The sequence below is a fragment of the Anser cygnoides genome, chromosome 2 (assembly GCF_040182565.1).
Source record: "Anser cygnoides isolate HZ-2024a breed goose chromosome 2, Taihu_goose_T2T_genome, whole genome shotgun sequence".
In the NCBI taxonomy this organism is placed as follows: domain Eukaryota; kingdom Metazoa; phylum Chordata; class Aves; order Anseriformes; family Anatidae; genus Anser; species Anser cygnoides.
In genome coordinates this window covers 32772436-32784861 of record NC_089874.1, presented here as the reverse complement: position 1 = coordinate 32784861, position 12426 = coordinate 32772436, and the positions used below count along the sequence as shown (strand labels likewise).

General features: G+C 36.3%; 1 protein-coding gene across 15 annotated transcripts in view; it reads right to left on the bottom strand.

The window, feature by feature from the left end:
* HDAC9 (histone deacetylase 9) overlaps positions 1-12426 on the bottom strand; it is a 480254-nt gene that overhangs the window by 28071 nt on the left and 439757 nt on the right. For all 15 annotated transcript variants that reach the window (XM_048068356.2, XM_048068353.2, XM_013171797.3 and 12 more), the window contains one exon: positions 1475-1608. In XM_048068356.2, coding sequence (XP_047924313.1) covers positions 1475-1608 — 134 coding nt within the window. The remainder of the gene's footprint in view (positions 1-1474; positions 1609-12426) is intronic.

The window sequence follows — 12426 nt, the reverse complement described above, 5'->3', positions numbered from 1 at the left end:
AAGCCACTGACATCATAAGATACTACCACAGGGCAAGTCACGACAGAGAATACGAATGAATGCCCTGGAAGTTACTCATTGGGAAGGCAACACTGCATTCACTAAGACTGCCAAATGCTTCAAGCTAGGTTTTCAGATTTCAGCACCTAACTAAAAGGATTAGCACTGAGCTGAGCATCCGTTTCAATAGTACATGTCACAAGACTGGAAAATGCTTCTTATGGGTCTTGTCAAGGGTAACGGTAGATAAAGCCCAGATGAAAGATTATTTTTTTGTGTGTGGACATGTCTACTTCTGTATATTTCTGAGAATACTGTTGAGAAAGCTATCACTAGATACATTCTATGTATAATGTAAAAAACAATAAGCATTTTTTTTTTCTTGGTGGGTCATAAAGATAAAAAGCAAAGGTTAAAAAGAACATTTAGAAAAGCCTTCTATCCAATTTCCATCAGAAGATACATTACTTTACATTATTCTCATAGGTATGAAGACTTAAGTGGAAGGGAATGAGCAGACTAGCTTGCAATTTAGCACTAATACACTTGATTGGTGAAATTATTTAGCTATTACCATTTCCCCTGGGGAGAAATGGTAACACACTGAACTTAATAACAAGATCTCACAAAATTCACAGTTTATGGTAAAAACTTCAGTCCTTTCATAAATGACTTTGTCTGCACCTTCAGCAAGCTTATCTTCCTTCTCACTGTATTTCTAGGAGAAAAGATATTTTCCATACAACAGAACCAGTTTTCACAAAGACGAGTGATTATCTTGTGCTTGTTTACATAAATAGTATGTACTCATGTCTAGTTAGTCTGCCAGTCCACTCTCAAAACTTTTTTCATAATATATACAGTGTTTGATAAGGACAAATTGGACATTCCATTTAAACTGCATACAGACCAACATGAATCTTCATTTCTAACTTGATTTTTTTTTTTTAAGTCTTGGACACGTTTTACTAATGTTTTTCAATTTCAAGAACCTCTGATTTATTTTTTTTTCTTCTACTCACCAGTAGAAGCAGTGTCAGAATACTGAAAAAAAAAAAAGTCTTTGCAATATCCAATTGTTAAGATTATCAGATGCCTTGCAAAAGCCTTTTTTTTTTTTTCCATGATAATTGGCTGGAAGGTCTGATCCTGATAAATGATATGCTCATCAATGACTACCAGTTAGTCAAGCCTATTATTTAGTACATCACCAAATGCAAATTTTGAAGTATTAAATCTCGCTCAGAACTGGGAATAACTTAGGAAAACACTAAAGGATTTATATAATAATATTGTTTAGAGATATTTATCCAAACCAAAGCATGCTTTTAGCTCATCTGAGATGTGTTCAACTTGCATGGTTTTTATACCCAAAGAAAAAAGATCTGCTGCCTTTGTTACTAAAAGAAAATCAAAGATAGGAGTTTTAGCAAACTTGGATCATTCTCTCCACCTATTATGATTTATGTTTTACCTCATTTCCTAAAAGGGCGTTTATGCAGGCTTCAGATGCATCACAGATGGCAGTAAGGTCATGTCCTCCCTCCAGTGCCAGCACAACACGGCCATCCGCTAGCTTCAGCAATTGCTTGGTTAGGTGACCAAAACCTATTATTCAAATACAGTAGTGCAAATAATTAAAGCAGAACAGATATTACTGGCATATTTCACATCTGCTGTGTAAGAATGTAGAAAGCTCAAAGATATTGCACAGGGTGCATGGGATATATTTAGTCCAGTATCCTGTTTCTGACTATGGCTCACACCAGATGCTTTGGAGTTAGGTATATGGAATTTTGTATGAGGCAGATGTGAGATAATGTCCTTCATGCTGATCTTTAATAGCTGGAGATTAGTTGAAACATGAGGTTGCCTCTCCCTTTGTAACATTATTAACCACTGTCACTCCAGATTCTCATCTCATTTGCACATCAATGTAACAAATAACCATGTTATTTAGATATAGATAACACAATCCTGGTCAGTCATGGCATTGACATGGCATGACAAATAACGTTTGTAGTTAAGCTATTATATATAGTTAAAAATAATTGTATTTTTCAAATGAGATAATGAAATTTTTGTTTACAGCTTGCTTCTTTGTATTTGGTCTTTGAGTCTAATATACAGCCGTGGAGTGAAAAATAGTGCAAACATGTCACATCTTAGCTCCATTTTGTAAGTGTTTTTAGAAACAACACTAAGAACTGGATCACTTTTTTGATTCAAAGTTTTGGTATAAGATGAAACTGTCCAGCATTTCAGTGTATCTCTACCAGTGTTGCTCGCTACTGCCCCACAACGTTCTAAGCAATTCTGCATCACAGTCAGAAATGATGGTACTCCATTTTCAATGGTGATCTATAACTACAAAACTATTGCCACAAAGTTTTCATCTGTGATTCAAGTAAAAATAATTTATTTGACTTTTAATGACAAAACAAATTACATGAACAAATGCTAATTTGGAGAGAAGAGAAATTTCAAGTTTTGTGTTGGTTTCCCAGAACAGCTGTTGTTTGTTTTTGTTACTCACTCCTTTAAGTGAGAAATGATAAGTAAAGCTTTGAAACTACTGAAGTTAAATACCCATCACATGTTCTTAACTGTTCTACTTGGCCTGGTTTAGTTGCTCTACTGATGGCCATCACTACTCATTCCAGTGCATTTCATAGTCTTAAATAAAGCACTTTGAAAATACCTGCTAAAATCTGTGGTTCTTTAAAGACAGGAAAATCACCACCTTTTTTTTTCATGTTCTAGTGAAGAAGGTCACCAAATATTCAAAAAAACAAAAATTACAAGCATATTTTCCAAAGAAATTTTCCAGGACAAACTTAAGGTTTGATCTGGAAAACAAGTAAATGCACAATTAGTTCAATTTACATCTTAGGACTCTGTTAAGCCTGAAGACAACTGTTTTTAGAACAGGAACTTTAATGATACCAGATTTAGTTTAGTTATTCTGTCAAAAAGAGAAAGAGAAGGAAAAAGAAAAGAAAAAGAAAAAGAAAAAGAAGAAGAAGCAGAAGCAGAAGCAGAAGCAGAAGCAGAAGCAGAAGCAGAAAGAGAAAGAGAAAGAGAAAGAGAAAGAGAAAGAGAAAGAGAAAGAGAAAGAGAAAGAGAAAGAGAAAGAGAAAGAAAAAGAAAAAGAAAAAGAAAAAGAAAAAGAAAAAGAAAAAGAAAAAGAAAAAGAAAAAGAAAAAGAAAAAGAAAAAGAAAAAGAAAAAGAAAAAGAAAAAGAAAAAGAAAAAGAAAAAGAAAAAGAAAAAGAAAAAGAAAAAGAAAAAGAAAAAGAAAAAGAAAAAGAAAAAGAAAAAGAAAAAGAAAAAGAAAAAGAAAAAGAAAAAGAAAAAGAAAAAGAAAAAGAAAAAGAAAAAGAAAAAGAAAGAAAGAAAAAGAAAGAGAAAGAGAAAGAGAAAGAAAAAAAAGATACAAAAACAAACAAAAAAAGGAAAGAGAAGAATGAAAAGAAAAAAGAAAAAAAGAAAGATCTATTTGTCACTTAATCTATAGATGATCACAGAACACTTAGGGTGAAATATTGTTTCCTTAAACCACTCCACAATCTTCAGTACCGTCTAAGAACTGCGGTTTTGATTCTACCAAAGTAACTACACCATGGTTCAAATTACATACAGGGTTGAAAAACAAATAAAATCTTAAACTCTCATTTAAGCTCAACCTTTCTTCATGAAAAAAAACAAAGCCTCTCTACAAAAGACTGAATTTAGACAGGATAATAAAAGTGAAGGAAGGAGTGGAATGAGGATAACCTTTGATCTTTAGCCAATTTCTACTTTCTTTTACCTACAGGATTTATTTCTGTCTGCATGTTACACATGTGATCTTCAGATTCATAACAAGAGAGTGCCAGCAGCATAAAGTGAGTCGTACATACAGCATTTAAAGGAAATGAAGAATGAACAGGCACAGACTCCCCACATCTACAAACTCTACAACCCACTCCTAGGCTCTGTGAGAAATCCAACAGCACTTTTAAGCACTGTCATCCTGACATCACAGAGCTTCTGTGAAAAAGGGAAAGATCTTCCCTATTTTCCCTGCACATTTTGAAAATATTATGTGACTAAATGCTGCTGCAGCCACACCATAATTTTTTGGATTATGTGTGGCAATAAATGTAAAGACTGTCTCAGTGGCTTTTTCTTCTTTTAGACAACCATACAAAATATATCTCATAGCCATTGTAATGTTAATTTGTCTGCTTGCTTTCCTAATAATTCTCCTAGTATCAATGTTATAATAATCATTACTGGCTGTGTGGGGATATATGCAATGAGCCACACAGAAAGTATCTTTCCCAACACAAATCACAGTAACAAAACAAAACAAAAACAAAACAAACAAACAAAAAAATGTTGCCAAACCAAATCAGCATGATGGGGTCTTTTCTTCAGTATAAATACCCCAAGACAGTAAAGGTATCTTGCTAGGAAGGGAGGAAATAACTTTAGCCAACAGTACCAATGTTGCCTGAGACTGAATGAGTTATGGAAATTCTTAACAAAGAAACTTGGATTCTGTGTCACTGCAGCAACCTAGGAAAGATATTAGCTTCCTCAAGGAAATCCCCTGGAGCACAGAAGTAACAAAATGGAAAGAAAGGAATCCCAGTCAAGTAATGGTTTTAAGATGGACTATAGTTCATGCCAAATAATTAAGGAAAACAAGAAGAAAATAGTAACAAGCACCATGAAAAGAAGTAGTCATCTCCCCTGATAAAAGGAGATTAAGCACATATTTGACGCCCCACTGAACAACTCTAAGGCAAAAAAGCAGTCAGATAAGCATGCAGTATCGCGTATCTTCCAATTCACATGGATTTCTAGAAATCAGCAGAAATTCTTGGCCCTTCTACTCTGCCTGCTGACAAAGATGCCAGCTGTAATGCTGGCTTTAAAAGATCATTTCAGTTTGGATTTGCCATATTCTAAAACTGTATGGGTTTGCTCTGGTGCATAAGAATTACAGATTAGTGACATTTTATAAAAACATAAGAAGGTTCAGATATAAAGTAGAAAGTCATGTTAAAACACCAGCACTTGATTTTCAGACCAGCCTGAAATGGGCATCCTTTCTTTGAGGATTCAATTTGTCCACACGGCTGCCTTTGGGCCATTTACAATCTGAGTACTGGCTCAATGACAGACACCTACCACTCAAGGTTTGAAATAGCCTTAGGAGCATCCACAATTATTTGTGTCCATGAGCATGAGTACAAATGTCACATTATTTAAAGAATATATATAGTATTTCCAATCATTTCAGTCAATAAGTGAGAAAATATTATACATACGGGGTATTTTTCAAATCTTCTTGTAAATGTGCTCAGTGATACTGCACTTCAGAGAAGTAGCACATTTTTTTTTTTTTTACAATTATGCTCTTGCGGTGCACCAGGAAATTGTGAGCATGGTTTTGTGCCAGCATTTATTTTCAGGTATGTTTTTTATAATTTAAATATTAAAAGTGCCTGTTTCCTTTGCATATATTTATTCATCCAGGGCAGAATTTGCAAAAGCACTTAATATTGACTTGCTATGATCCTTGTAAATACAGTGAAAAACCTCTGATTTACACAAGAAACAGCAATAAAACACTATTCTGAATGTTCTATATGAACTATTTCTGAAAATCTCACTCGCCAGTTGGTTTGCTTTTTGCTGACAAAAAAGTAGCATGTATGAACAACTGTACACCTAAGCAAAAAATGAAGAGCATATTAAAACTGAGATCATTATAAGACACTATCTAAATATGAAGAGGAGAAGATGCTGCAAGATCCTCTTGGAATAATGCAGTTGTGTGTATTATATACAGAAGTCAGAAAAAAGTCAGAAAAAATATTTTAAAATATCTGGATACTTTACAGTACTAACAAATTTACTAATGTGCCAAAATTACAATAACCTTTGAGAAATAATGCTATTAATGCTTTTCTTTCTGAGTTCTTATTTACCAACTTGATACAATTTTCCAAGAGCCAGATTTGCTTCTATGCCCCCTGAATCCATGTAATTGTGGCAGCAGCCAACACTCTATTCATGGTTACAAACTGCATCAATCATCTAAGTACCATATTGCATTCAAATAATGCATTAACAGACATATACTCATAAACTTTGAGTGGCATAACTAAATTATTTTACTGCAGATTGCAAATCATGAATTTTACTTTCTAGTAGACAACTTGAACATCTGTGTTATTGGGCATTGTTATGCATTAGAGAATTACACAGTATATGAGCTGTTATCTACTGATCTTTGAAGTGAAAATATAAACTTCTAAAACAAAAACATAACAAGTATTCTTCAATTATACCCTTTCCCTCCTCCAATGTTATTACTGGAGGAAATACAATACTCAGCCTCATGTTAGAACATGTTCTATTGTGGGAAGGCAGAAAGAGAGAAAATTAATGCTGTGTTATGCTAATAAACAAGCTGCCAGGTTGTTATTGGAGGACACAGTGTGCTGCTCACTTGAATTACCATTTAATCAAGTAAGTCAGCTTTTAGTGGACTGATGTCCCAGTTTAGCACTGAGTTCTGTTTTTTTTGGTTGCATTTTTACTTACTTATTTATTTCCTTTTGTAACAGACAGCCTCCCCATGTGCTCCCTCTAGTTTTGCCAAACAGCAAAGAATGTTTGGTGACACTTCTGCTTCATTTGATCAAAGTGGCTGGGGCACCTATATTCTACCTGGACTTACTGAAAACCAGGAAAATATGTTAAAACCTATAAAAAGAGAACCAGGAAGTATTTTAATTTTCTGTTTTTGCTTTCGGGTTATGCTTACCCTGACAACCTGAAACAGAAAGTGGTAAAGAGCAGGTAAAACACTTTTGACCCAGGCCAGTCCCCTTCAATCACAAAACCTTGGTGTGTAGTACAGCTAGATGAGGTAAAGCTAACAAATCAGAGTTTGTACATACAGCCTCATATTCTAGGAGAAACATTTGAGAAGGAAGACAACTTGTGGATGTGATCCTTTCCCCGTCCTTTTCTTAGTAGACAGGGAGGGGCCCATATAGGAGGGGTCCGCCCCAGCTGACATTGCAGCACTCCTCATTTGCAGAAACAATCATATATGCAATTCAGTTTGCCCACCACTGAATGTGCAAACACCTACCTAATGGGGTCTAAACCTGCCTCGGAAGAAGACAGACCCCTTCCCTCTCCCTCGCTGCACGTAAGGAGAGCAGATGTCTCCCGCACGGTCGTTCTGGGTGACAGCAGCCTGAGCTGAGCAGAGCCATAGCACTGGCCCTTGCTCAGGGGAGGCGGCTCCTGCAAAAACGAGGACACGTCAACAACCAAAAGGCTGACAAGGCTCTGGGGTTATGGAGAAAGCCTCAGCAAGTCTCCTGCTGCAGCAGGGCCCCAACAGCTCTTTCAGCTTCAGCATCTTAAAAGCTACAATCTGACCCCAAATTACAGGCAGAGTTCTGGTGAGCTCCTTTGGCTATTCGGAGCAGCCTTGAGAGGAATACACCCAAAACACAAAAACTCCACAGTCTCTATCCTGGACCTCCAAGCATGTATTTAACTATTATTTACCATTTAATCATGTCATTACTGTCTAATTTACTTGAGAATGTGTTTTCTTCTCATTAAAACTGTTGCGATGATTGCTGCCAAAAGTCTACCCACCAGTGTTCTGCGCTCCATCCCTGTGGTTCCTTCGTGACTATTTGATTAATTTTCATTGATATTCTTCCAACAATAGCATCTAAAATTAACTGGATCAGTTTTTACATAACTTCCTGAGTCATCAGGCTACGTGTCCTAAATAAATACATCCATACAGGAGTCAAATGATAATTTACCCTTCCAGCACTGGCAGGAGCTAGAACATTTTGCAAAACTTGTCTTCTGTGATAAGAAAAGACATTTTATTCTCAGGTCTTAATTCTGTACCTTTTATTCAATCAAAACTTCATTTGGATTAAGTCAGAGGCTTGATTCAGTTGGCAGGATGTGGCCCTGAGTGAGGGGAAAAGGGAGATTTTAAAGCCAAATATATTCTTATGAAAAACATTTTCCGAATGGCTGAAATTATGAATGTTAGTGCTAGGATACCTGAATTTAAATGGTAAAGACCTGGCCTCCAGGCATTAGCTGCTGATTTCTTGCTTTTAATTCCAGAGAAGGAAGCTCAGTAACACTTTAAATTACATGTCTTAAGAAGGCATTTAATTTAGATTAAATTAGACAGTAATTGTACGTTAAATAAATACCAATGGTCCCAGAAACACATTTTTTATGGATTAACAATTTATGTAATAGATGTTTTTATTGCATGCCTGTTAGTTCTACAGTAATATGTTTTTCATAATTAGCTGTTCTTGAGCTGCTACACTGAACATAACTTATTAAATATCTATTATATACTTACTCAAGGATGCATAGAATGTCTCTTCAAAAGACAAATAATGCAGATTTGTTACATTACAGGGTAGAGCTATCTTGCCAATGCTGAGTACGATGGTCTAGGCATGCAGGTATCCAAGTGGGTCCCATAGTCCATTGCATTTGTTCAGTCATCCAGGAAGAAGGCATTTGTATACCTTCACCTTACATACAACAGCAGCACTACCCATCTGACAAAATGTTCTTCAGAGAAAACACGTGTAGGAAGAATCTTCCCCTGAACTCTTCTCCCAGCTTATTTATACCAAAAAAAAGAAAAAAAAGACAGGATTTCTTTTGTGTTTTGTATTATCAAATAACAGGGATTCAGAATCCTCCAGGAAAGGTCACAGTAGTGTACAAAATAATGACTATGTTTTTAAAGCTATTGTAGTGCTGTCATGTGGATTCAGAGGGAAAAAATTCAACCACAAATTTCAACTGCCAGAGTTGAAAGCAGGAGATTTTGGATATTCCCAGAACTGGTTGGATGTTTTTAGGCCTGTTCTTACTAGGTATTTGCTCCATGACTTCCTTTCTTCTTGATTTCCTCATATTCTCTTCATCTCTGTCCTGTCTCACACCTGGCCCAAGTAATAACTTCTCCCCTCTCCTGCCATCCTCCCCCTTTTTCATTTTGCTTCCCACATAGCAAATCCCCTACTCAGTAAAGCTGGACAGGAAGCAAGATTATCCATCCCACTGAGTTTTTCAATGTTTTTTCCAGGAACACGTAGCTGTTCTGCATAAGAAAGCTGAAGCCAAGAGGGAAAATGCAGAATTGCAGACAACAAGGTAGCGTGTCAGAAACTCAGATTCACATCTCTGAATCAGGCTGTTGCTGCATCTGAAGGGTGGAGGTTCCCTTCTTTGTGGGCTTTGGGGGTTTTTATTTTACTTTATTTTTTCTGAAAAGACCTTAAAAATCTCTCAAAAGGGATTCTGTGTGTATAGTCTAATCAGACTGATAATTATCATCTTAAAATCTGGCCCATATACTGTCATATCTGCCAAGCCGATTGCAGGTGGTAGCATTGATACCATTATAGCTTCCTCCAAATCTGGTCAAGTTGCTTGACTTAAACTGATATACAATATATGCATCTGATGTTACAACTTACAGATGATTATATCTCCAAATCTGAGTTCAGACTCAGCAAGAAGTTGGCTCAAAAACAAGACATCTGATAAAAATAAATAAATAATTCCAAGTGTGAGAAATCTGTTTCATTCACAACGGAATGAAAATCAGATACTACTATTGACTACTATTAAATCAGTAAGCTTGATTAAGTTTGGAGAAGGTTATTATAATGCTACTGCCTATAACTTGGAATATTTTTAAAATACATAGGGCAAAGCTTCTTCTCTTACAAATGAGTATAGCTGAAATATGGGCACAGAGTTATGACCAAAAACAATCTGATGGGAATATCTAGATTTATATTTTTTTAACTGATGAAAAGTCAAGTCAGTTAATTTTGAATTGATCCAAGAGACTAACACAAAGGATCTGATTTAAAGCTCATCACTCAGAAGCTGAGAACTGACTGCCATTTTCTGAAGATGGTCTACAAAATTCTGCCAAGAAAAGCAGCATGGATTAAACGATCTTTCCAACATACACAGTTTCTCTGAGTCTAAAAATTAAGGCTCTCACTTTATTTGCAGTCGTTTACTGACCCTGCCACATCAACACAGCACATTAAATTAAGGCTAAGTTGCTTAGCCAGTGTTAATCAGCATATGCCATAATCTAAGGACTTGGCCTCCAGATGTGGATCATTCATCATTGCAAGATGAGGGACATAGATACAATAAGCATATCAGGGATGGGTTCTTGTACATGGAAAGACTTGAGGTAAATACTAGACTTCCTGACCAATTTGGCATCACGTCTCCTGGTGAACTCAATATTACTATCAGAGGTCTAACGCCCCTCAGGATTTGGATCACATTGTTTAATAAACATCATTTTATAATATCAGGAGGAAATAAGGCAGTGCATTTCTAAGGGATTATTGTACATCTCGAGTAGTTACTTTCCCTCTGGCCTTGTGCCTGTTAACCCCACCTGACACATGCTATAATCACTAAGAAATGCACTGCCTGTCACCACTTATTGAAAAGGTAACGTGTAAAACTCACTAAAGGAAATGGTATTAAAACTAGGTTTGGGGTCTGACTCCTTACAGCCTTCTGATTAATTGCAATTTCCAAATAAAATACATTGAGCAACTTTCTATTATGCTGTTCTATTACAAAAACATGTAAGAATAAAGGATGTGCTTTCAACCCATACAAAAGCCCCTTTGTCTCTTTTCATGCTAAAAAAAGGACACAAAGATGCCTTGAAATGGCAGGTAAAACCCCACAGACTAAAAGAAAATGTAGCTAACATCGGAATGACATAGGTGGCTCCACACAGCCTCCTTTCTGAATGGAGAAGTCATGTCAGAGCCTTGTCACACATGTTATTAGACAGCAGACTTTGCAAGAGCCATAAGCCATAAGCTGCTGGGAAAAAAAAAAGAAAAAAAAAAAAAGGTGGCACAGAATTATACGGGCCTCAAGTGGAGGCAGAACTGACGTCACTCCATTCTGATGCACAGGAGGTGAAAATATGCAGAAAATATTTTTATTTGCTGTTTCCCAGAATGAAATATGATTCATCCTCATCACAGATATGTAAAATTTTTAAAGCATTATTGCAAAGATGTTCCATTTTTTTTTTATTTTTTTCCCCATTTTGTAAGCATTAGTGCCAGATTCAGTTGCTGGATGAAAAAGAGGGATTCGTGTACAATTAAAACTGTGTTCTGGTACAATGTTGATTGGAATGGGATTGGCCTCAGTTTCCTCAGAACATGTTCCCACTGCATACACATGCGAGAGTAAAACCTTTCTTTAGAATATCCCATCAATGTCCTTCCAGTCTTCTGAAATATGCTTCTCAGAAAAAGCCCTTCTGTGAGCTTCTGCAGCCAAACACTAAACTATAAATTACTGCTTGAGAACCAACCAGAAACTCTCATGGACTTCTTCACACAGTGGTTTTCTACCTTTTCTTCAGTAAACTTCAAGCATGGAGTGAAAACTACTTTCAGGCAGCCGAGCAGTCAGGGAATACTACTTTCTGGGTTTGTGCAGAGTGAAGAGCAGAATCACTCAGGAATTACCTGATTCTGTAGGATCTGTAGATAAGCAAATGGCCATTATTTCTCCTGTTACCATAGCATGACAACAGTATCAAGGGAAGCTGGCAGACATAATCTTCATTGAACAACAGACACATCAAGACAAACAATGACATTTCTGTGCTATATTCTGACATAAACCCAGCCAGCTAATGCAAAGGTAATTTGAGGACTCCAGATGTTGTTGCAGCTGCATTACCAAAGTCATCTTAGTCATTCTTCTTAAAAGAGGGAAGTTCAAAATAGGGCAAAAATCATTCACTCAGTGTTAAGAGACTTTCTTGAGCAACATCGGCAATTTCTTCTTCAAGAGAAAACAGTATATTGGCTTTTCTAAATGCAGATGCTGAAAATCTACAAGAATAGCTACTGTTTCTCCCTGCAGAGTTTTAACTACTACAAGTAAAATAACCTGCTGTCAGAGCCCAAAACTCCCTAGCGGCACCCGAAAATTAGCAAACAACATATACCAAACATCAGGATTGCATTTATTCTTCCTTCTGACAAAGCTGAAGAATCACAGCAGCTGAAAGCTTGGGAAAAATTATACAAACATCATAGCAAAGCCACTTACAAACCTCTGACAACAAAGGTGTTTAATTGCCTCTCTACAGATAAATAAAGAAGCTCTACAAGGAAAAATATCAAATTGAGAAGTGCTCCACTCACCAGAGTGTGTAGTCATCACTCCAGCAGAAAAGGATGCACTTTTTAGTAATTCTCAGCTTTGGCCAAACTGCTGATTTAATTTCATAAAAGACTTGGTAATGAATCAAATTTCAATCATCTTC